Here is a 27,253-nt window from a genome sequence, read left to right on the forward strand (position 1 = left end):
GGAACATGTTAGATTAATTACCACATTAGGAAAAATGTCTCCACCTACTTCAGGAAAAACAAGACACGAAAAAGCCTTCAGAACTAGATTTTAACCCTCTACAGTTTTGATAGCCCTCTTAAAGTTTACTGTACATAGACTGAGCCTGAATATTTTGGTAGATTAAAACCTTAGCAAAATAACTCAAAACAGATTAGAAATCTGCATTAAATTTGTGTGAACTATAGTAAGATTGTATTGTATGCCTCTGTTGGGCATACTGTTCCACATGTGTCAAGCTAAAAAATGTCACCTTCTTCTTCAGGCACAATGTGAATGATCATTGGCTATTTAATAAATAAAAGGTTTAGCCACAATAGCCCCACTGGCTAATACAGCCAGCAGTGGTAATCAACTCTTAAATAACATACAAGATTGCCATAGGACTAAACTTCAGTGCACCAGCTAGTGGAATTTCTGTTGGATTTTTTTTAATATGGGTAAAAATCAAGAGCCCATAAAAATGCAGAACCAACTTCACCACAGAATAAGTGGAACCAGATCTACTTTGGCAAAATAAATAGCAATAATCTTTTTATATTTATTCTGCAGTACCAAGCACTTGTAGCTTCAGAAAAGCATCTTCTGTTCAGGGTTTAGAACAGTGGATAGTTAACTAGATAAACTCAAGTGAGACAGAGGAGAGTGAGACAGTAATTAATTGTAGGAACCTAAACCGTATGAAAATATTCCCCAAATCAATTCTTGTCACAACAAAGACCAATGGCAGCACAAATGGAAATATAAGCATAGCAAGATTGATTTTTCGTAATGTACTGAGAGTTAACTTCCCTGTTCTCATTTTACTACTTTATGAAACAGATTTTCCATTAACTTTCATCTGAGAAATATTAATATCTCTTTCTGTAATGTACACTCAAGCAAAACCAATGCCTACTTTTCCTTTCACCTTGGTTTGACACAAGCAATTTATCTTATAGGAATGCACATCTAGCTCTATTTTAGAATGTAAACAAAAGGCTATCAGTGTTGACAACCTTATACTTTCAGAGACTTGAGCATGGACCCCAAACTCTTCAGACTGACCAAAGATTCCCGTCCCCCATGGCGTGTTTATTTTGTTTCCACATTTTTCATTACACTTGAATCACTTTTAAAAGCTTTCCTTTGTGATAAAAAGGAGCAAGAAAAGGATTATTTTTTTTAACCCGACCGATAGAGATTACATGAGAACCTAAAAGCAAGATCCTTTAGATCTGTTTGTTTACAAACAAATTAATTTATATTGTCCACTGCTTTTTATTATGCTTTGGTATACCTTAAGTATATCTGACCAAGCAAAAAATTCATCTGTAATTTTGCCATCAGTATAATCTCCTGAAGACATACCACAGTTTTGGTACATTTTGAGAACCATAAAAAGCAGTATATATAATAAATGTAAGTACATTTGTAAGATGCATGTGCATTTTAAAAGGTAGACGTTGCCAAAACACTGCAGAAGGATTTAAGAGCACTCTGTATTGCAACACAAAAATGTAATACAATGAAGAGTCAAAATAAAGTCTGACTGACAATTATGCTGTATCATTTTCTTCTGTGTTTTGAAAGGAGAACAGACTGAGACTTTGAAGAATGGATTGTATGAAAAAGGAAGCAAGATGCTCAGCATATGAATTTGTAATGCCAAAAATTCTAGTTGCAGCAAGTTCTGAAAATAAATGCATCATAGATATGACCTTTCTCATGATCCATCAGCTTAGATAAAGATGAGGTGGGGGATAATCACACCATGGGAGCTTCTGGAAGAATCAGACAAATGAAACAGAACTGAAATACTAAAAGCACAGCACTCCTAAAAGCTGTCTAAAAATCCCACGCACACTGATTGCATATGTATGTCGGGAGTTCAAACAGCTTTTCAAAATGAAAACAACAGATGTGACTTAACAAAATGGAATCTTACCTTTCTGCCTCTTCACTTGGGGAATATTGCTGATTGTGGTTGCCTGGACTATTTCCACTACAATCTGATACCTAGTTTTAAAAACAGTAGGGGATAAGGGTGAAAAGGGAGAAGAAAAAAACCATGGTATTAATTTTTTTTACAATGTGTTCTTCATACAGCACACTTAAGAATTAATAAAAACCAAAACACTTCCACCTTCTCCTCACCTGGAAGCAGAATTATTTCTCAGTACATCTGCAACCTAAGGAGCAGGGTGCATATGGAGTAGAGTAGGAAAAAAAGTTTATCTTGAAACAAAAGGAGAACATCCAACAATAATACTGCCCCTTTCTCTCAACTGCTGGCATTGCACAGCCAGTTAATAAAATTCAGTGAACACAATGTAAAGTCACACTCTTAACATTAAAAGTAAATATAAGTTACCTGTAGGAAACTAGGATGGGAGTTTAGTTCAAAAGCAAAGAGCTGTCTGTAAGGTTCTTCTAGCTAATGCATTCAATACATATATGGAGCATATATAAGTTAGGAGAAGAAAAAAAGTATTACACTAAAATAAGTAAACCACTCCAAGAATAATTAAAACCTGATTATCACCTAAAACTATACTACACATAACGGAAGACAGCTAATGCAGTTAGTAAACTGAATTTTAAGTTAAACCAATCTTGTAACTAACGGACACTATGCACTCAAAGAAAATGACTGCCAGTTAAATCTTTCATAAACATCAAAGTCCTGGTCATAACAAACTCCCAAACTCCTCTGAGTGCATTTACTTTGGCAGCTATTAATACTGGTAATAAAGAAAGTATTTGAAATTGAACTCATTCCTGTAGGAGTTCCCTAACCTCATCTATCAAGTTCACTCCTAGATGAAGGCTGAAGCCTCCTGGAAAGTCTGCTATTTCCATGACTACTTATTCTCTGTTTAAGAAAGAGTCTATGATCCTTAAAATATATTCCCCTTCTTTCACCAACATTATTCAATTCCCCCCATTCCTCTTGTCTCCTATAACTCTTTTAGGATTTGTCTCTGCTTCTTTGTATAGACATACACTTTTACACCTGCAGCATACGCTCACTTACACTACACTTTCAGGGTTTATTTAATTTTTTTTCCTGCAGTAATCTTTATTCTACCCAACTCCTTCAATTACCAAGTTGAAACCTGAGAACCAAGTTGAAAGCTGTTTGCAAAGCTTTAATTTTTCTAACCCTATTTCCTTCAGCCATTACTGTATCTTGGTTGTTTCCATCCACCACCACAGTTCTTGCCCCATCCTTCAGAGGAAGAACAGCCCCGTAAGTGAAGATGGTATTTTGGTGCGTAGAAGTCCCACAGTTAATTCCCTGCTCAGACACAGACTTCCTAAATGATTCTGGGCAGCTCACTTGGACTTTTGGTGCCTTGGTTATGGCATCTGTAAACGGGTTATGAACACCACTCATTTACCTCACTCAGGTGTTGTAAGGTAACTGTGAACATTATGAATTTATCAAATAAGATACAGACAATCAAGTAAATACTGGACATGGAAGGTAGTTTCCACTTTTACCTTGCAACTTTTTCCTTCCAAATTTAATCCCATTTGTTCACATTCATGGTTTTACATGTTTTCATTATCAATACTGTAATACAGCATCTCTTTTCTTCTGTTCCTCATTATATTACCTTAAGTAAGGGAGATGCTCCGAGTTACACCCTCAAAGATACTATTTAGTCTGTTCCTCCTAAGCACTGGACTCTGACTGTAACTACTCCATGAGAGTGCTGTACATCACTCCACCACAGAAACACCACCTTGGCTACACCACCAGACCATGACCCTTTCTCCCTGAAAGTCTGTTCCAAATATTCTAGCTGCTACATATCCCGTGGTGCTGGTGAGTAAACATCTAAGGATGTTTTAAATGTGGATATATTAATTTTATTTTCAAGAAATGAACTGTACTTGACAAACTGGACCGATCATGGGCTCACCTCCACATTACTTCTATCTTCCCACTCTTACCTCTTCCCTACTCTGTTATATTCATCCCTTTCCCTCATGTCTTAAGTAAAAAAATGACACAGAGCCAGCAATAATGGTCTTTCTTACCATGAATTGAGTAGTGACCTTTTGCTGCTATACTAATAAATAACAGAATAAATATAATGCTGATCTTGAAAGCAGAATGAAAACTATCCACCAGTTTATTTCCTTATCACTATTTTTTAACTCATCATGTCTTTTATCTCTAGTCTTCTTCTGACAGAGCAAGTAAATTTATTTCACATCTGACGTGGAAGAATTAATCTTTTCTTCCTTATTTGTAGCAGACTTCCAATTTATCCACGCTAACTTAAATCTGAGGGGAAATGAAGGTGAAATTTCACTGTGTAACTTTTTCTTCTTGAAAGACATAGGGACACCACATTTTGTGGAAACTTGATGAAACAGGAATAAAACTCTGCCTCCCTTCATGACAAGCAACAACGAAGGTCAACATTATAAAGAGTGACTTTGAAGGATGTTCGTAGATAACCATACAACAGTCCCTTCTCTGGAAGCTTTGTTGGTTTGGGGTTTTTTCCCCCCCAAAACAAATCCAAATTTTCAGAAAGCAGAGGTATGGGGGGGGGGGGGGGGCGGGCGACAGTGACACATGGGACAGGACACGACAACACACACAACAAAATAGCTCCTCAGAAATCAGTAAATGACTTTTTTATGAAAACAAACATCAGTTCCCCAAACCTGCCTTATAAAAATGAAAGGGATGTTTCCACAAAGCAATAGAGAGAAGTTCTGCTAAGAGATAGTGACCAAATGTTAGAGGTCCACTATAGAAATTAATGAATCATGAATTCAGAAGTATCTCCAAAATTAGTAACTAGTTCTTTATTTAAATAAGTTCTAAAAATAAAATCCATAAAAGCAATACAGAAAATCAATACAATATTTCTTCTTAAGGTAATGCTTCTAAGCAAGGAGAGAAAAAAGATTTAGCAAATCCTAGTGCCATTACTAGCCTTTCAGGGAGAGCTATTTGCAAGGCAGAGAGCTGGTACACTTGCTTACAAGGAGATCCAACACACGCTGCCTCCCACTCTTTTCTGATTTCCCGGCCAAGAGCAACAACACCCTTCACCCACAGGTTTCCACTGATCCAGCTGGGGTTTTTCCCTACTTACCCCATAACAAATGCCTGGTTCTAATCACAAGAAAGCCTAGCAAAACTCTTTTAATGAAATCAGCCTGGAAGGATCCCTTACGGGACCTCCTCTCCTGTAATGTCACATGCATACATCAAGGAATCCGAGCGTTCTTGACTATGGTCAGTCAAGACTCTGAGGAATTGTTTATCAGTGCCTCATGGCCTCTTTCACTGAGCAGGTATTTCATGTTTATTTTAGTAAATAGACAGTAATTAATCTGCAAAGATAAAGCATGGCAGGGATGTTTCAAAAAAATAACGAGTTTCCCAGCAACTGTAGTGCCTTGGGATAAATTTCCCTCAAAGCTAAGCCTACACAGAAAATTGTTCCTACTTGTATCTGTTCTTTACCAAGATGTTACGTGGCAACATTAGGAGTAATAGGAGGCGGCTTACAGTTCATGAATGCCATGCACTGGCTTAGAACAGGCACTGAAAAATGATTTCCAAATAGAACCAAGAAAAGCAATTTTTGATAAACAGAGTATTATTACCCAAAATAGCATCTAACTGGGAAACCTGTTTAAGTACAACATGCCAATAATTTATTTGTTGTAAGGAAGAGAACTGGAAGCCTTCTCCCCACTCCTGTCCCTCCAAGACTCTAACCGTGTTTCTCAGTGATAACTGCACAATGGCTTATTTGTTTCTTCCTCTTTAATTCCTTCTTTATAGATTTCTTCTGTGGTTCACTGTTGTGAATTACAACCTGAAATACCATTTAAGTTTGTTCATCTAAAATACCACCCTTTTTTTTCATCCAAACAGGGACCACTGTTTGGTTTCCTTGACATAAACCTGTAAACTTTCACTGGTACGTTACTTTGAGATGACTATAGGTTGGCCCATCTCTCTCTAGGTGCTCCCATAGTGCTGGAGACCAAACAGAACAGGAATCCCTCCTCCCACAGGGGAATGCTCTTTAACCACCTTCCCAGAGACTGGCTCTATACAAACAGAGGAAGGAAGAACGCTGCCTCCAAAAATCAAATACTATTTCTCTTTGAAAAGAAGATACGTTTTCTCAGACATTTTCCATTCAAATACTGATCAGCTCAGACTGATCAACAGTACGTAGGGTGTAGAGGAACGCATTTCAAGATGATGGTAGTTGGACTCCACAGGCTAGAAAGGAAAAACCTAAGTGCAGCCAAACCCACATTATTTCACAAAGCAAATTTGCTATATTAAAGAACACAGTTTAAAGTGACCTATCAGATAAAAAGAGAGCACATTGAGCATTAATGTGCCTGAACAACAACAACAGAAGAGTTGGGTTTCTTTTGAAACAAGCAGATCCATTAGTGTGATTATGCTAATAAATATGATGTCAATTAGGTTTTAGATAGAGTCTAATAGAGACTAATTTCTGCTCTCAGGAAAGGCACACTGGCCCAGAGAGTAAAGAGCACATTCTACAGCAGATGAACAATAAGTAGCTAAGCAACAAAATCATCTCACCATCACCTAAATGCATTTTCCCATCTCAGAAATGCAAGTGGTTTCAGAATCAAAGAGAAGAACAAGAGAAACTAAGAAGTTACTTATGCAGCCCACATACTCCATCTCAGTAAACCATCACTTGGCCTGATCAAGCCAAGTCTAACAGAAGGTCTGAGTCACAACAGATGACACAGAGTGCACCAAATGGGATCAATACGCTTGTGTCTTTCAGACGTTGCTGCAGCCGTTCAGAAAGAGAGAAAGCTGACCTGCAGCAGCAGTTGAAGGGAGTCAGGGAAGAGGAACAAATTCCAGTTCTGGTTGGCGGCAAACAGATTAGGACAAACACTCTGGAAGTGGCTTCAACAGTCCTCGAAAGCTCTGGTGTGCTCGACAACACCAACTCAAGGACTACTGTTGTAGGATCTCCCTAGATGGATCTCTGCTCCCTGCTTCCCAGTCACTTGTTCCTTATCCTTTCTCTTGCATCAGAAATCAGAGGAGAAACAGCTCAGCTATAAAGATAAGGCAAACACAAACATCTTGTACTTGGGCAAGCAGGCTTGAGATGCAAGTGGTATCTTATGTTATGATGAAAGATGGAAGGAAAAAGAGTTTTTTCTGAGGGGGGGGATTAGAATGAAAGTGAGCAGGTGCTATTTGCATTAGAAAACAGGAACATCAAACAAATTCATATTGTGTAGGAGCTCAGTGTTTTCTTTCGGGCTTTAAGGAATTCTTCAGAGTTCATTGACATGTTTAAGAAGGATGCAATTGGGATAACACCTCCCTGCAACAGTCCAAGAAAACCTCCGATCCAGTGGTAAAATGTGCTGGAATTCAAACCCCTCTTTCCATGTCACAGAATCACAGCAAGCTGTTCTGAACACCCAGTGTCTGCAGGGTCACTACAGTTCACAGTATGGCCAGCCATACTTCATAAAGATAATGAGGAGATAACCAGACACTAGTGGGAATTCAACATATTATTTCATCTAACTCCACAGAGGCAAGCTGTAAAGAAGGGTCTGGTATGCCTTTCAACAATACAGTCGTCTCCAGTATACTACTAGGAGGAATTTTTTTAACATTTTCTGCCACCTAACTAAAAAGCTGACTATATTAGAGATTTAATGAATGTTGTGGCTTATCATCCTTACTGTCTCTGCTTCACCAAAAGAAAAAGAAATCTAAAATTGAATTTAAAAAAAAAAAAAATTCACAATTCATTTAAATCTCAGTAATGGGCTGGCAAAAGAAGCATGTTTAGTTTTGAATGAGCTACAGTGAAACATTAAATACCTCAGCTGTTTCAGGAACTCAACATCGGAGCTGCTGTTAATGAGCTTGATGAACTCCTCATAAGAAGGAGCATATGTGTAGTCTTTCTTCTGATGCTCATTCATCTGTTCTCTGTACTCCAGCTGGCTGAGTAGCATTCGGTTAATATAATCTGGATCACTCAGCAGTTCCACCACTGGTTTCAGTACTGGAGAGGAAAAATATTTTAAAACAAAATCCTTATGCTGAAGAATAACTGCTGTCCTTCGAAAGAAAATTGCAGATAAAAGGCAAAAATAAATATGCAAGTTGATAAAAATCCAAAACCAGTCTTCTGGACTACATAGTACATTTGAGATTGGATGCACCTTCTTGATAAAACTGTTTGTTTATTCTATTACACAAATTGTTGTACGTTGTACGTTGACAAAGCTGAGCTCTATTTGGAAAATTCCAAGCAGTTTTGTTCCTTCTGTTGTGTGCCTTGAAGGCAATGACATTACAGCCACTGTAAATGAAAATTAGAAGTAAACTGAATCGTATAATATACTTGAGACTCCATAATTTCTGAATTTGACTCCAGTGACATAAAAAATGACTAGTGTATTTATAATCAGATTAAAGTATAGCTGATAAAATAAAAAGCAAAATAGAAAACCCTCAATTAAAAAACCACACTGGATAAATTGAAGTCTAAAAAAAAAATCAAATCTGGTGTCATGATTCAGTTATAATCACATCCTTAAGTCTATGGATTCTATGTATCTGAATAGAAAAGGCCAGAATTATTCATATAATCACTAAAAATAATGCCATGGAAGACTGCAAAAATGGTCCTCTACAAAAAAAAAAAATAGAAGAATGGAATGGACAAATTGTATTTTATCCTGAAAGGTGCTAAACAGCCTGGCATCAAGTCAGGAGAGTCAAGTAAGTATGTGCTTGATTTTTGAAAATATAAAGTGTCTTACTGGTTATCACAGAAATTAAATTTCAGAATTTAAAAGCAGAGCATCAACACATACATAATGAAGTCTGTAATTACTAATATTGTACAGGTGCAAATGGTTAATCATCTCTGATCTTTGATCTACCTTTTGTTGCAAGTATTTCTGCAAGGACTACGCGCAAGCTGACAGACTGGACATCCTTTGAGGGTAGGAGACAATACACCAGAATTTGAGAACATTTTTGCAGGAATCTTACTTCTTCATCAGCGCTCCTCAAGCATGGGTGCAGCAAAAAAGGTCTCGGTGGATCTTCCTGCCTAAGGAGGGGAAAAGAAAAAAAAAAAAAAAGAAAAAGAGAGCGAGAACTTACATACCACTTGTATCATGATTAGTCGCTAATTGATAAAATATCTGAAATCCATTATCAGGTAAGTAACTTCAGTAAAGAAACATTTTAAACCATGTGTATTTTTCAAATCCTACTTATTTTTCTTAATGATGTTAAGATACATTTCCAAATTCCTTTGTCCTGTCAATGTTTTCACCTGCCAAAATAGAAATACAGTATTTTAAAACCGCTTCAAGTAGAGCGAGCCCAGCAAGTGGAGGAAAAAAGTTTCTCTGAAGAAAAAAACAACTGTTCTATCATTGAACTTACAGTGAAATCCTGTCCAGTTTTTCAGAACAATCAACAAGACAAACTCAAGAAGCAAATACATTCTTATGGAGTGTCTATAATTAGCAAACTAATTATAGACCTGAACCTTTAAGCAGAGGATTTGGGATCATACCTAGTTTGAGAAACAGGTCTACCTGTTAGATACTGAAGCTACCATCTTCCCTTTGTTACTGGCAAATAAATCTCCCAGTAAATAACTGGCCTGTTTGACCTGACTTTTCCTAGAACACCAGTTTTCAACTTGCCACCTGCAGGCTGTATCACATTGGTCTGTGCAAGACACCTATATAGTAACAGATTTGGCATTATCAGCCACCTACACTGTAAGTGGAAAACCAATTTAGAAAAAAATTAAACCCCACCCACCCACAGATTTGGAAAGAGGGTGGAATCGTGATGGCAAACAGAGAAAGGTGAATTGACTCCCAAAGCGCAAAGAAACTTGGCCAGACAAGTCCCCTCAGTAGTTCCACAAGCGAGAACCGACCATATTGTTACCAGTATCACTGGGGTATATAAAGCATGAAACTGGAAAGCATGAAACTGTAGGGGCTCAGCATGTGTGTGCAACCCCACCTTTGGGGCAATACCCCTGTGGGCAGCATGCTCACCCCAGAGGGGGTGAGAGGCCCTGGACGTTAGGCTCTGCTCAGCCTGATAGGTCTGAACCTGCATCTTCCAAGTCCCATCCGAGTCACCAAATCTGTGATCTGGTTGAGAGATGAGTCACCTCTTGGCCAAATGAATTAACACCACTTGCTTGGATCTGAGCATCTCAGGCACGCAGAGATCACAGAAGCATTCAGAGAAGAGACGAGAACTTGCCTCAAGCTGAGTCCTCTGATCAGCAGGCTGAAGCTGGAATACGCTCATGTTGTATACTAATAAATCACCACAGATAAAAAAAAAATAACTAGGGAACAAAGTCACAGTTTTCCTCCATCATCCTAAATGCTTCACATTTTGCCTGCCTTCAGTGGAGTCAGACCCTTGCCTTTGGCTAATTCTGGTTCAGCTTCAAGAAGGAGCGGGAGAATACTCTCAGCCAGAATCGCTCTCAGCCTGCTGGGGAAGGCATTCACTATCATCCACTCACTAACTATAAGGGTTATGCAAGCTGGATACTAATGGATGGAGAAAATCCAAAATTTCTTGCTGGTTTCACCTTGCACTTGGTGAAAGAATTAGGGTCCTACCTTAAAGAAAGTACATCAGGCCTGGAGTTAGGACAGGTATAGTGTGCTATACTATACATATATATACACACACACATATGTGTGTGTATATGTGTGTATATATGTGTGTATGTATATAAAATACTAATATACTCCTTTTCCTGCCACTGAACAGGCAAACAGGTCCTCCCTGCTCCTGGCAATCATGGCAGGTGCATTTTGGGAAGATGGCAAGACAGAGTCATTCAGAGCTAACAGTGAAGGGGTGGTTGTGCCTCTGCTGCAGCATGAAGCACTGGGTGGGCACTGTGCACCACTGAACATGCACAGCAACGTGCTGCTGGATGAGCAAGTCCATGATAGCACAGTCTGTGTTGTTTACAGACTCCCCACAAACAGCTCTTCTGATCACAGCTCTGAAAGAAACAGGGAGCAAACCTCCCCCACCTTGATTTTGTGCCCCATACTGACCAGTTCATCTCCTCGCAGGTGCCAATGGTTTTCTGGACTTATCAGAACATGTTTGACTGGACGTGCCAAAGGAACTCCTTAGTGCAGGTCACAGCAACACCTTTTCTTTACACAAAAACGGCTGTAGAAGTAGAAACAAGGTGCCTTAGCAGTTCTTTCATGGCCACGTGCCTGATATGCTCCAATCACAGATTTACAGTTTAACAGCAAGGTGACCGTGCCAGTGGTCACAGCGAGACAGATGCAGTGTCACCCGAGAGGCACCACGGTAATTTCCAAAGACAGCCAGGGCTCGTCTTCAGTAGAAGGCTCTAAGGCCTTACAAAGGTTCAGATCTGTGACATATCATACCAGTGCCTCTTCCCATCATCTGTAATCATAGAATCATAGAATCATTGAGGTTGGAAAAGACCTCTAAGATCATCGAGTCCAACCGTCAACCCAACACCACCATGCCCACTAAACCATGTCCCTAAGCGCCTCATCTACACGTCTTTCCTTCCCAGAGCTGGAGGCTGCTGTCCTGGTTAGAGTCAGTTGACTGTTACTTACAGAGCTGCTCCAAGCCCATTGCCTCTGTATGTGAAAAAGTGACCAAGAACTGTATATAGTCAAACCAAAAGTTTTCAGTTAGACACCACTATATGGCCACTAGTGACAGGCAGCATTGTGTAACAACTGATTTTTGCTAGTCAGTCCAGGAGGGAGCAAATATGTTGGAATAGTAACAATACTCTAACAGGACCTCCAATTCTGTTCTAATAATACAAGTTATTTGTCTCAAGGTGACCAAAATTAGTTTTTTAATTAATTTTCAGAACAGCAGCAATGTAAAGATGACATCTGGTTTCAATTTGACTGAAGCCTCTTATTCAATCCCAAATCAAATGTTTTGTTTTCAAACGTGGATCAGGGAGGGGGTTTCAATTGTTACAAGTAAGACATTTCAAAACAAGTCCCTTGGAACAGCTTGGATACAAATACTCTGTTTTTCCGAGGAGCAGTGGTTTATGAAGCTGATGTGTAGTCTTCATTATCAACCAGCACAGGTGGTGCAGCTCACTGAGCTCAGAAAGCTGTTTATCTTGTTCTGATAGGATCTTTTCTCTCTGGCAGCTGAATACGTAGCTATTTTCCTCAGTGCATTTCCATTCCTCTTGAATACTCCAGACATATCCTATAGCCTTCTCTACACTGCATCAAACATTCCCCATCACACGCTCTCCCGAAAGGCATTCATTATTTATCCAAAACCAGACATGTCCCAGGCAGACTACTGGCAGACAGAAAGTCTGGGTCGTTTATGTGCAGCCACCGCTTATTGGGGAAGTAAAGTCTTCCTTTTCTGGACAGGTTGGTCCACCTCAAGTCAGCCACTCAGAAACACAGCCAGAAGCATACACAAAATGCTGCCAAACAGGATGACTTACACCAAACATCAGTTGGCTTGCAGCAAACTAACCTCTCCTAACAACTGATTCCTGCGTATTAACAACAATGATACAGAGTTAGAACTAAAAGCAAGTGGTGATTGCTTTTTTGCCCGTGAACACACAAACCCCATCCTTTTTGGACACTCCTACCTTATTTGCGGGACATTCTGCATAGTGATTAGATCAAGCTAACATGTGCAAAGCACAAAACAGAGCCATAATGCACATAAAATTTCACTAAACTGAGATTAGTCTTCTTTGCCTTCAATATCTCTCTACAAGTCTCCTGAGGAACACCAGTCTGTTTGGGACTGCAAACACCCTGGAGCATTAACTGCACCTATACTATCATCCATGCAAGAGAATTCATTTCTCATCATCTTTGTCTCCCTATTGTACAAATTTATTCCCAGTCAACAGCCAATACATACAGCTTGGCTGAGTTTGACCTATGCCAGGACTTTTCTGATACACAGTCAATAGAACGCAAATGGAAAATGGAACAGAATAAACAAATAGAAAGGCAAATATTTGATTCTTATCCTTCTAATTTGTCTAATGTGTTCCTGCCTACAGGAATGCAAGGGGGGAGCGGAGTTGCATACTCTCCAGCTGACAGGCCATTTAAGAAGAGTTTCAACTTCTTCCAGAGTTATCTCCATTACCTAAGACGACATGACCCTCTAGAATAGCTGTTCTTTCAATTGTTTTCCTAGCTAAACTGTACCTAAAATGTGATCTAAAAAGCAGAAGGGAAGGCACAGAACCCCACCAGATTTTTATGAAAAGAATAGAGAAACAAAGTCTTCAGGAAATTCAACTCTAAAGAAGCCTCGCATATCAGTGCCAAACAGTTGTATCAACAAATCCTGCAGTTTTCATTGCTGTTTGGGCAAAAGAAATAAAGGGGAGACTGAAAGCAGAAGTGGAAGCTTGGGGGAAGGCTTAACAGCTACAAAATAAATTAATGTGCCAGTGGTAAAACAGACAAGACCAGATATCCAGGCTGATATCCTCCTTTGCTTTTATACATGAAGCATTACACTTCTATTTGCCTCAATATAACCACTGATCAGCTTGCAGGGGAAATATATTGTGTGTCAACAAAAGGTCTGCCTGGAAAACAGCATCCCTTGTAACTCAGGCTTCCCCTTCACTGATACCCATTTAAAAAAAAAAAAAAAAAAAAAAAAAAAAAAAAAAGAGCAGTGAGCAATCAAAGAAGTATTAACACCACTGCTCAGCTACCGAACCATGTCTGTTTACTGTCCTGGAGCAGGAGCTAAGATATCCTGATCAGACATATTCTTAAGGCTTGATATAAAGCCTTGTCCTGGTTTCGGCTGGAATAGAGTTAATTTTCTTCCTAGTAGCTGGTACAGCGCTGTGTTTTGGATTTAGGATGAGAACAATGTTGATGTTGTTAGGATGAGAACAAAACTGATGTTTTAGTTGTCGCTAAGTAGTGCTTACACTAGTCAAGGACTTTTCAGCTTCTTGTTCTCTACCGACTGAGAAGGCTGGAGGTGCACAAGAAGCTGGGAGGGGGCACAGCCAGGACAGCTGACCCAAACTGGCCAAAGGGACATTCCATACCATGGGACGTCATGCTCAGTACATAAACTGGGGAAAGCTGGCCGGGGCGGGCACTGCTCAGGGACTGGCTGGGCATTGGTTGGCGGGTGGTGAGCAATTGCATTGTGCATCACTCGCTTTGTATATTCTATTATTATTATTATCATTATTATTTTATTTTACTTCAATTATTAAACTGTTTTATCTCAACCCATGAGTTTTCTCACTTTTACTCTTCCGATTCTCTCCCCCATCCCACCGGGGTGGGGCGGGGGGAGAGCGAGCAAGCAGCTGTGTGGTGCTCAGTTGCCGGCTGAGGTTAAACCACGACAAACCTACATGATCACATTCCCACAGAGTTGAAGAAGAGTAAAGAAAGGCACTGTTCATTTTGCAGAGACCAACAGGAAAAGCAGAAACTTACCTGCAATCCGCATGCATGTACACAAAGCAGACTGCTGCTACATCTCTCCAGTGTCAATAAAGATATTAAGCACTGTTAAATGACCCAAATAGTAACACAGGCATTATTTCTCTTCCTATCCAATTTTGAACATGTGTTATTAAGACTGTGTGGTTGGATTTTCCAAACAGAAGGTCACTTAGTAATCACAGAAAACTCTTAACTAAAACTGTGTGCAGGTATTTTTAGAGGAGGCTTTGAAAGCCCAGCCAATTACCCATAAATTCTGAGCACAACTGTGTGCAGTGAACTAATATAAATGTGGCACTCCAGCAAACCGTTCCAAAACAGGCATGATACAAGCTTTGTAAACTAGGCTCATTTCATCTGCTTTAGGCAATAGAAAAATAATGGCAAGTGGCAACTTATTTCATTTGTGTCATCTTGAACAATCAAGACTGAAGTAACAGTGACATATATTTGTGTATCAAGATGCAGGTGACTTCAGTGATTTCAAACAGTAGACAGAACTCATGCTTTACACAGCATGCTTAGAGGTCATACCCCTCTTCACTCCCTCGTGAGCTACAAAGCCAGCCGTAACCTTGCGTAAGTTTCTTTTCCATAATTTTTATTTTATGAAATCTTTAAGCCTGCTCTGAATTTTTAACACTATCCAGTGCTTTTTCATACCATCAGAAAGCAAAGGGATTTCCTTCAGCTGCCCCCCAAGCCAGTGGAAGATCAGGCAGCGGTCTGTGAAAATAGATCCATAGGTATGGCCTGCCAAAGCACATTCCTTTGTACTGTTCTGTTCCAAGCAGTACTTTTCTTTGGGACCAAACTGATACCTACTATAACTATCCCCTGCTCTGGGATTGCTTCATGCAATTACTGAACATGTATCTCACTGAACATCATCAATACTAAGACTTCACCCCTTACTGCTGCAAACCTGCGAGTTCATCCAGCACTTTATAAAGGAAAGCAGAACAGCAGATTTGCTTTGGTATTCCTGAAGACAAGCAATTACAACATTGCCAATGTTACAGAAATATCATCATTTCCTTCCCATGCTATAACTAACCAACTCTGAGCCAATATCAACACCTCTTGATTGTTTAACAACAATTCCTCATTTCTCAGGAATGCAGGACCCACGGCAGTTCTGTAATACTGGACTATCATCTGTGACTGGGCTTCCAGGTTTCCCAATACAGGGACCTCATGGAAATATCTCTTTTTATCTAGTATCTACTCTAGATACCCACAGTTTTAATTAGGACCATCTGGTAAATCCCTGTATTGTAAAGACTCATTACAGTCAGGAGTATTAAAAGACTCTTGGTATTTGTGGTTGGGTATATGCTCCTGACACAAAGCATTGTCTTTATTTTTATAGTCTCAACCCTCATGACTGCATGGAAGAACTTAAAAATGCATCCTAAAGGCGTGAAAAAAAATTAAAAGCCAACCCCAAAGTTACCATTTACAATGCCCATGCAACTTGGGACTTTGCAGGTTTGGGGTTGGCAGTACCACTGGTTCAAGGGCAAGAAACCCCAAAATAAGTACACTGATTAGGAGATATGCATAACCAGGAACTTAATGATGACAAACAAGATAAATCTGCCTGCTTTGAAAATAGGAAGCAAGCAAATAAATAAATGATATAAAAAAGGAAAAAAAAAAACCCCAAAGAGTCTGTAAAAACATTAACAACAACTCTACAGGAAATTATGTAAGGGTCCTTTCTCTTTAAATAAATAAATAAATAAATCACAAAATGTTCCCTTCAGTCTTGCTATTTCTTTAATTAGTCTTTCAAGAGAGAGCCTTGCAGAGTTACATTTAAGTCTTAATCAGTGCAATTGTGAGCTGAAGTGCACATGCAACTCACTCTAAATGACTTTCATCAGTACATTCAACATTCACCACGTGCTTTCATCAAACTGATTCTGAGAACTACCAGAACCACATTCAGTCTGCATCTCTTCACCTGTATCGCCCTCAGATCTCTAAGCTTCTTGACAGTGCATCAGAATGAAAACTGCTTGATCTATTTGAACTTTCTAAGAAATAAAAGAAACAAATGTAGACCTTTACAAGCCAACATCATAAACACACCTGAAAAAAAGTACCTACTAAAAAAAACCCTCTGAAAACAAACCACACCAAACCCAAAAAGCACAACAAAAAATAAGGATAAAACCAACACCAAAATTTCCACAGCTGCCATTTTTACCAAGATGTATCAGCAACTTTTATAAATCACTTTACCTAATATTTACTGTGAAGATAACTGTATCATTTATACATGTCACAGTTACCTCTTTCAGGAAAAAGCATTTGACATGTCGCATTGATAACAGACCCAAAGAATGTATGAATGGCTTACAAGCTGTGATATGACCATTTCAGCACCAGGAGGTCCTAATGCTTATTTTGGTGTCTAGGCCATACTCAATCATTAACGAGAAACCCGAACTTCCCACACTGAAGCTTGAAGGCAATGTCAAGCTTTAGACCTGGTGCTACCCATGAGTTAACTTTAATAACATGCTCAGACCTCAGCCTTTCATGACTATTTTGTTCTCAGCACTTTCGTACAGCTGCTCCCATTGCAACAAACCTCTGCAATTTCATAGTAATCCTCTTGATACTCCTTTCCAGAGGCTGAGTGTGATAAGCAGTTCTTGGTATTCCTCGTTAGTGGGTGGCAAATGGAATTATAAAAGAAAAAACAAGAACTGTGGGAGGTGTTTAGTAGCTATACTGACAAGTTGGATGCATCTATAGGATTAACCAAGTTAAGTCTCAAGTGCTTAAATTCCCTCTGCATCAATCTGCTCTTGATCAGTTTGTGGTGGCAGCACCTTTTATTTTTACTGAGTATCTTATCACACTACATATTGTAATCACAAAAAATACAAGTTATGTATCCTATACATGCAAAGGTATTCACATAGCCCAAGAAAATTAAGAACCAAGTTGTTGTCTCTCCTTACTCTGTCAGTAATACATAGATAACAAAAGGAATATTACCAAAACACATACAATACAAACTTAAAACCCCAAATTGCTTGTCATACTGATCACTCAAACAGCAATTTCCCCACAGCACTTCCCCCCACACACACTTTCCAAGAGCTCTGAGCCCTTACATATGGGTTCTGAAACAGCACTGGGAGTAGCCTGCAGCCCCCAAGCATCCATTTTGCTAAGTCATGACTTACGCTGCAAATCCGGGCACACACACACTAACACTTCCGAGCCTCCCATCAGATGTCATGTAGCAGTCAACTTGCCAGAAGCAGCCTGCAACACCACATATCCGTATTTGCAGAAACCAACTCTTCCTCTACCTTTGGGATCAAGGTGCCCCAGCTGTAGGTTAAAGACAAACAGAAAACACTCCCAACCAAAAGACGGGGGGGTGGGGTGCAGAATCAGTGTCACTGTGACCTCTTCTCACTAAGATTTGTTCAAAAAGCACTGCTTCTCAGGAGGTTCAAGAAGAGGCAAGGATTAGCTATCTTCAAAATTCCATTTGCCTACTTATGTCATGTAGTCAAATCTCACTTTGCCTACACTGCAATTTAGAGACCACTAGCACAGGGTGTTATTTATCAAATGTTAATAGTTCTGTAGTAATATCTGATGTGGTTATTCTTCACCCACAATAAGGGTAAGGGAACTTCCTCTTCCTTTCACGTGGACAGCTTCACAGAAAGACGCTTACTATTTGTTTTCACTTTGCTAAGTCCTTCCGATACTGACTGTGCATTTCATCCGGAGGAATAGCTGCCTCTTCCTTTCAACAAACATATCATGTTACCAGAGCAAGACTACATTCCCGGAATCAGGTAATTCTAGCCCCTGGAAAGTATACTGCCACCACAGACAACGCTGCACCCACATACCAACATGAATGTTTCCAGCATTATACACCACCTTACTCAGCTCACGGTCCATCCTCGATCACATAAAATGGCATTGTCAGTATTCAGCTTGCTTATATTCTGCTTAAAGCAGCCAAGGAAAGACACTTGAACAAGATACAAAGGAATAAAGAGATAAAAGCTGCTATAAAACAAGAATGGCCAAATACTACTCTCTCTACCCTGCAGGATGCACTTGGCTAATCCCGTTATAAATGCGCTCCTGATTCTGTACAACATAGGGGAAAAGAGCAGTGGCTTCTACCAATAAATCCAAGTCTGATTTTTCTTCCATATCTCAAACTCATAAACTAGCTAACACTGGACACAGGGAAGTATCATATCCCATTTCTACACTGAGCTAATAGTAGGAATGAAATGGTTTCCTATCCAAAATATTCCGAATTGCCACAAATTTTGTAACTGAAAAGTGACAGGACCCTTTGGAGCCCCAACTGGACCTCAAGGTACCCCCTCAGTGATGCACGTAAGATGAAAACTTTGGGAGTTGTCTTGCCTGCAGCTTGCATGGCTCTGCGTCACCCCAGATGGTTCTGCCCATGGAGAGGAGTGTCTCTGCCCTTATTTCACTCCGTAGAAGTGTCTGGCAGGTGCAGGAAAGACAGCCACCGTTAAAGAAAGCAGGTAGATAGAATGAAAGAAAGGGGAAACAGACCTAATGCTGCCAGGCTTCTCCCTCCCGATTCCCTGCCTCCCACTGGCCAGCGTGGAAGCGGCCTCTCCTCTCCTCATGCTCTCCCTCATTCAGGGAAGCATTTTTCCTCATCTGTTGGCCTCTGCTGGCCATTTACCTTGAGCTATTTATTACTAAGTGGAGCCTCGCGATGACTAAGATAAGCCAGGGGGAAAGCAGGAGCAAAGGGAGGGACGGTAGCACCCTTCCTCATTCTGAAAGGTCACAGCCTATTTTCATCCCCTCGGACATCCTGATCTATCAGGTATCACAGGTCGAAGTTAGTCAGTGAAAGCAGAAAAGTAAAGGGATTTCTGTGGCTGACGTGTACCCAGTGACAAAGCACATGAACTTCACACTGAAGAAACAGACATTGCTGTCCTCCTGGGCACAGACGGTTTCTTTCTGTTACTTTAGTGGATTTATCTGTTGTCATATAGGAAAACTGAGACAAAGTGGCTTAGGTGGCACCCCCTCCAGAGATGGTACAAGAGGTATTTAAAACTTCGTAAGCCACCAGATAACAGACAAAATGTCCTTTGCTGTCACACTGCAGTATAAACTCAGCAGCGGAAATGAGATGCGGTGCTCCAACAGGCATCACAACAGGAAAGATACCTTGCTCTAATTACAGTCTCTGTTCCACTGTTTTTATCATCCAAAACTAACTGGATTCATTAGAGACACAGAGGGAAACATGTGAATGCCAATTTAAATTTACCACCGTCTTTAAAACGTTGACAGAAAGCAAAGGTAGATCAAGAAGATCTGTGTTCCCTACCTTAGGAAGAAGAGTTTTCTGTGTTTGAACTGTGGCAATATAGAAATGAATTGAAGGCTTTCCAAGAAACTCTATCTTCCAAGCTAGAAGTGACGTACTTTGTAGTTAGTCTATAGCTTAAAATGTCAGCAGGTTCTAGCACAGTAAACTCCGTATCAGTAGGCAATTTAGTACAAAACTCAAATTATTCTTAAAACCACAAATTCCCTTAAAAAGAAAACAGTATCAGAGTCCTTGGCTGTGCTTCCAAGTTTATTACATGCATGCTCAGATCAGCCGGCAGCACAAATCCAATCTGCAGCATATGAGCACAATGTCACGTTTCTGCTGACTTTGCCATAGTACATTCATAGCATTTCAGCCCTCTCTCCATCTGCCAAGAAAACGTGAGCCCTGTGCAATTTCCATAAAGCCTCCTCAACTTTTTCAGCAAGTTTGGATGAGCACCATGAGGATATACTAGTGCTTCACATTTTGCATCATGCAGCATCATGCTGCTGATCAGCCATTAGGCACCTTAAAACCAGACCTTCCTCCTTGTGAATTCACAGCCTTGCAGCATGTGAAAAAACAATCAATGGGTCCAATTTCAACCTAAACAAAATCTGCAGTTACAGCTGCGGGGTTTGTTGGGTTTTTTTAACTCGCTATCACATTAATTCTTGATAGGATTTTTTTCATTACCATATTAATGCAGCCTGCCTTATCCAGCATTGACTAAGGTGCATTTACCATTCCAGAGTGAAAAAGTTAATTGGAAAATACCCAGAGAATTTATTTTAGCTCTACCTAGTGGAAATAACAATCCACAAAGACCTAGACGAAGTGGTCATAATTCTTAGTAGGTAAGTGTCCTGATTTCGGCTGGGATAGAGTTAATTTTCTTCCCTGTAGCTAGTACAGTGCTGCGTTTTGGATTTAGGATGAGAACAATGTTGATAACACACCGATGTTTTAGTTGTTGCTAAGCAGTGTTTATACTAAGTCAAGGACTTTTCAGCTTCCCATACTCTGCTAGAGAGAAAGTGCACAAGAAGCTGGGAGGGGGCACAGCCAGGACAGCTGACCCAAACTGACCAAAGGGATATTCCATACCATATGACATCATGCTCAGTATATAAACTGGGGGGAGTTGGCTGGGGGGGCCACTGCTCGGGAACTGGCCGAGCATCAGTCGGTGGGCAGTGAGCGGTTGCATCACCTTTTTTTTCCTGGGGTTTGTTCCTCTCTCTCTCTCTCTCGTTGTTTTACTTTTCACTACAATATTTTAATTATTATTACTATCATTATTATTTTATTTCAAGTATTAAACTGTTCTTACCTCAACCCACGAGTTTTGTCACTTTTACTCTTTCGATTCTCTGCCCTATCCCACAGGGAGGGGGAGCGAGCGGCTGTGTGGTGCTTAGTTGCCAACTGGGGTTAAACCACAACAATAAGGAACCTCATCGAGAATCAGCATTAATAATAATTAATAATTCTGCAACTGTAGATTCTATGTCCCCAGCTTCAAAGAGGAAAACATTTACACTTTAAAAAAAAAAAAAAAACATCCTCACCCTTTAACTGTTCAAATCAAACTCTTCCCAAAAACAAGCGCTTTACTGTGATAAAGGGCAAGTGCAAGCATAATGCTTAAAAATCAGGGAGCACACTTAGGAGCTTTACTTGACCAAGAGATTTCTACCACATTCCAGAGCTGAAAGAAAGTAGTATCTGGAATCCAATGCAAGATTTACTGCAATGTGCATACACCTTAATTTCTTCTTTTCCTGAATGAAACCACACTTTCGTTTCCTTTCTGTCTTTATTTCCTACATATTAGCTTACATAAAGCTGGCATCTATCACAAATACATTAACTCTATCTTCTGCTCCAGAACAGAAGGAAGTATGAATGGCAACACACAGACTGGTCACTGACAGAAAACAGTTGATCTTTTTTCTCTGAAGGGGTGTTAAAAATATATGGATCTAACTGTAGGCAAAACAACTTCATAGCATAAAATGTCTAAATCTGAATGACCAAAGCATATTTCAGTTAGGATAACTGAAATGCAGCTAAGTGCAGACATAAGCTGGAATTTCATGCACAATTACACAAATTGTGCATTCAGATGTGGGAACTGCATAGGCTAAGAGTTCATATTTGCAATTACAATTTGGGTGCAACTCTAGCATTTAGTGGACAGCTGACCTTTTTACGTGGATAAAGACAGCCTTGCCAAAAAGAAAATTCATGGAATTAGCAAGATAACCAGAGAAAGAAAATCCAGCCAACCATTTTTCCAGTAGAAAAATCTTATTACTGCAGGACAGGCCACTTAACGGAAACCACAAAGCTTTGCCTCCCAGGGCTAGAAGAAATGGGAAACTGAATGGAATTAACTCTGGTGCTATTTTGGGAAAGGTGCAAATAACTATCTTCTGGTCTGTTGTCTGCTCTGACAGCACCTCTCCTTTCCCTTGCAGGTTCACACTACTTGCGGGAACTGCTCACACAGCCCACCTCCTACCATGAGCAAAGGATTCAAGGATGACACTGAAACAGCAGTGAGTCTGAACTCTGAGAAAAGGAAGACAAGCGTTTCCTTCCACAGGTTTTATGGATGCCCTGAAGCCCGCTTGATCTCTAAAACTGGTAATAAGCCTGAACGATTTTCTTTATCAGTTGCCTACAAAAGCATTACACTCTTCATTGCTTTGATATAGCACATCTGAAAGAAAGAGAAAAGCAGAAAATTCCAGTGAAATGCAGAGTTTTGTTTTTACCTGGCATTGGCTCCTTTAAGGTCACAGAAGTGTGAGAGTAAAGCTTTCACTACATCATTGCAGACAACTTTAACTACATCAATGTGACTCAGCCTCTGTCGCAGCTGCTTGGCAATCTCCCAGAAGTCTTCAGATAGCAGCTGGTACAGCTGCCCTTCATCTCTGCTGAGTTGCCCATACCAGGACAGGATGTAATCTCTATAGCTGTAGTCAAACACTGAAAGGAGAAACAAAACAATAAATAGCAAAAACTTCAAGAGGGGAAGGCACACCAAGATAGGAAAAATATAATTCTCCACCCTTCTCCTCAAAAATTAGACGGGCAATAGGTTTCATATCTTCTTCTTTGAGTTTTAAATTATTGCCAAAGAAAGTAAGGTTGGCGAAGTTACAGAAATCTGCACCTAACAGGTTACTGGAGGTCACTTTGCAAAGCAAAGCCTGTAAGTGGATTTGCTCAGTCAGTCAGGTTACTAGCTACACACAAACCTCAAACTAATACCTGTCTCTCAACAGTGGATTTGGTTATATGAACTATCACATAATCTGACTGTGTCTAGGCTGTTGCAGACTGAAACCAGCCTTCTTTACATAGGAATTCAACAGTCTCCACTCCAAAGTCACAGTTAAAAGGGAAGGTGGTTAAGATTTTTGGATTTCAAAAGAAATATACAATACTGAACAACACTGCAGAAAGTTAATTATAGGATCGGAAGAGCTAGAGATAAGAGAGTACAAGTAGATTAGCGAGACAGCATGAACTTCAAAAATGACAAGGTATTCCAAACCACATCTACAAGCAATAACCAAGATTACTGTAATTGCAAGTCCCGTGGCAACACCATCTTCTACCATTCTGACTTTTGTTTTTGACAACATTTGTGTGCCACCAGTTTTACTGATGTGTCACTATAGCAGATGTCCCTGGAGGTCTAGGAGGGAGCAGGAGGTGTTCAGGGAGCACGCATGAGCCATGTTTAGCAGCTACAACAAGACAGGGAAAAAGTTGGGGTGGAAGGAGGAGTCAGTTCACATCTACCAGAGGGATAACTGAACAAGAAGGGGGAAAATAAGTCGCATGCCTGATAATCTGAGCAGCTTCCATCCTGATTCCAGACTTTTTATATCAAAAGTACATCTCATTTGTCAGGGTAAGCCCGTGGTGCAAAGTAATCATGTGACTCCACTATTTCTTACTTTCCACTTCCACAGAAGTTGTTTGTTTGGCAGCTTAGTAAACTATAAAAAGCTCCCTAGCACTGTGACAGTGAACTAACAACACAGTAATAGCAGAACAGCTTAAGTTGAATACTTTTGCCTGCCTGAAATACTAGCAGACCTCATCCTACATCACCTTGTTAAAAACATTTCAAAATAAAAGGCTAAAATTGATAAAATTTTCTAGTCAAATGCTTCATAAATCCACTTCCTCAGGTTTATAAAGAAAGAAACTGAGTCACTTCACTAAGTATGCTGAAATATAAAGTTAAAAGCCTTTTACTAAGTCATTTCAAGGCTTTTAAATTAATTATTCAGAAAAACATTTCAATCAATCAATAAACAGAAGTTTTCAAGTTTTCAGTCTTTTCTCTGATTCAGGAGAGAAAAAAAATATGCAGAGCCATATTGCAGGATGGGAACTTCCAACATTGAAACACATCCAATTTCATTACTTTTCTGAAATAGAAGAAATCATATTTCATTGAAAACTGCCATCCACAAATACTACAAAGTAATAAAAACAGTTATAAAAGGTAGTGGTCTTCTGATAAGCAAGCTGAAGAATAATCCCTTGATACACTGAAGAGCAACTGGGAACAGCATTTTAAAAAACTGAAGTTTATTACTTATCTCAAGTCAATACACATTTTAAGCATCTATTTTTCCACAGCTGTCCCCATGTCCTTCTGCAACCACCTTTTTTATAGTTTGGTTAGTCTCTTCTGTTGCAATACCTGCAATGCTGTGGAAAGCCAATCACAGCATAGATTCTTCTTTCTCATCTACTCTGTAAGAGACCTGTAATTTCTCAAGCGCATTCAGACACACTGTATTGTGGTACTTGTTTTTATCATCACTCGCAGATAATGACCTACTTTTTCAGATTTTCTTACAGACACCCTCTCTACCCTAAAATGAACACAAGGGTGCAAAGTAGCGTATTTCTTCAGCATCTTTTGCCTAAGAAGCCAAGTCATGGTGTAGAGTGGTGGCTCCTACAAATATCTATTGGACAGAACTCTACAAAACAAGAGCACAAGAGTAAAACTTGTATCATCTCGGTCCCTTAGACTATATAATCTTTCAGAACACATATCTATTCCCACCAATCCTTAATTTATAACTGTATTTTTAGGCAACTCCTCTCCAAAAGGAGCTCAGTTCCTTGTTCACTCCATGATCACCATCACATCCGATGTTAAGTCTCTCTGCTCTGGTAAAGCACAACATTCAAACATATAACAATGCTAATTAGTAAAGTATTATGAGGGCACAATTCTTGCAACTTTACTATACTCCCAGTTGAAATACCTGAAGCAAGATCTATTACAGTGGGAAGACTCCTGATCAGACACAGCAAGGTGATGGTACAGTTCTTCATCTAGGTGTATCAACATGAAAGAACCATGAAATCTAGTGGCAATACCAAACTAAAGACAAAAGATCACCAGTCATCACCAAAAATTAAGCCGTGCAAGTATGAAATACTTCACTTGTGTTTCTCTCTGCCAGTTACACACTTTCAACACATTAAATGAATTACTTTAAACCGTATTTTCCTGCACCTACCTTGCATAACTCTCTTCCTTTACATCCTTTCTATAGTTTCCTTGTCACCTCTGAGCCTTTTTGGCCCTTCCTGCATCACAAGTTTAACCATGCTGTTCTCTATAAAATTCAGGGTACTTTAGAGCCCAGAATGTATGCCCAAATGAGCAATGAGACAGCTTTTAGGACTTTGCTTAAAAAAAAAAAAAAAAAAAAAAATTAAAAAGGACACCAGCCACAGACACTAACAGCCGTCTGTGCTGGGGTAAGACACTGCCTCATCTGTATGTGTCATCCTGGCCATGATGCACTGCTGCTGCTTTAGTTTCATGTCTATTGATGCAGCTGGTGCCTCTTTCAGCACTCTAAAGAAATACAGAAAACAAATGTAAGAATTTTATAGAGCGCAGCTTGCTTCCTTCAGAGAAGGAATCTGCTCATGCATCTACTCTCATTATTTTTACACTGCACGTTCTCTAAAACATTGAAAACAACTGGTCAGAAGAAAAGAAAGGAATAAAAAGAAGAGTAGAACACGCTTTCAGGACAATACCTTACTACCACTAACTCAGCTACCACAAACATGAAACAAATTTCTTCTGATCGAATCATATACAGTGAGAGCGATGAGTCTGGTGCAAAACTGTAGAAACTTCTACTGGGTTTTCGAAATTAGTTCAGAAGATCCAAGTCTCCAGTTGTTATAATCTGACTGAAAGTCATTTCCGCATGAATGTGAAGTTGAGCCTCTTCAACTACTCTTTTTTCAAGACTGTAAACTAGAAGAGTGTTGGGAGTAGAGAGCCAGAAGCTTGTGTGGAGGTTAGCGAGGACACCCCTCTAGATCCTTCCTTCATTCCTAACCCCCCACAAGTCTCCAGTAACTGCTATCCATTCTTCTTCCACATTCATTCATTCAGAGGTTCAGTGGCACCACAAGAGCCAGTGGGTCAGACTGGCTTCAAATCTACAATTTGCAGAGCTTCACATTAGACATTTTTTATACTGCTAACATTCATTACCCAACTTTATGAAAAATAACATAGAAATCTGAATAACAAGGACTAAATGCCTACCCATTTTCTCAAAGCACCATTAAAAGAGAGACCTGAAATACTCTCCCTATGCAAATGCATACATAGACTTCCAAGTTTCAAACAAGAAGTAAATATCCTTTTCTGAAAGCACTGGAGAGACCAGAACTATTACATTAAGTTATGGTCAAATCCAAAACTCTCCTGTGACTACATGAACAACAGAAGAGAAGGTATAGCTACAACCCTGGCTTGAGTTATTCTACAACAGCAAGCATCACAATCTGTAAAATAGAAATGCAACATCACTATGAACTGTGTTAGGATCCTGCATCAGGAAACCACCAAACGGCCAAGAAGCGTTATTATAAAGCTGTGCTACTACAACACTAGATTTAACATGCATGATATGGTTATCATAAGCTATACTTGAAGAAAAATACTTTCAATAAAAATTTAATGAAAAAGATGACAGACTATACCACCATTAAGTACCTGGCAAAGAACTGTTCTATAGAAGTAAATGTTAAATGCTTAGTTTTGTTACAGCTACTACTATTCCCCCCCTGCCAAAAGCTAGTTCGGGGTGGGGGGAGGAGCCTTATCTTCATCCTCAAAACTCAAACTAAAATATTAAAGCCCCTATATTTAACTCCCTTAAAATTACTAATAAGTAATCTGAATAT

The 27,253-nt window shown here is 39.6% G+C and overlaps 1 protein-coding gene across 1 annotated transcript in view; it reads right to left on the minus strand.

Moving 5' to 3' along the window:
• SNX25 (sorting nexin 25) overlaps window positions 1-27,253 on the minus strand; it is an 89,797-nt gene that overhangs the window by 44,739 nt on the left and 17,805 nt on the right. Inside the window, exons 3-6 of the mRNA XM_076336420.1 lie at window positions 22,765-22,981; window positions 8,986-9,158; window positions 7,913-8,099; window positions 1,967-2,037 (exon numbers count right to left, since the gene is read on the minus strand). Coding sequence (XP_076192535.1) covers window positions 1,967-2,037; window positions 7,913-8,099; window positions 8,986-9,158; window positions 22,765-22,981 — 648 coding nt within the window. The remainder of the gene's footprint in view (window positions 1-1,966; window positions 2,038-7,912; window positions 8,100-8,985; window positions 9,159-22,764; window positions 22,982-27,253) is intronic.

Source organism: Aptenodytes patagonicus, chromosome 4, assembly GCF_965638725.1.
Source record: "Aptenodytes patagonicus chromosome 4, bAptPat1.pri.cur, whole genome shotgun sequence".
NCBI lineage: Eukaryota > Metazoa > Chordata > Aves > Sphenisciformes > Spheniscidae > Aptenodytes > Aptenodytes patagonicus.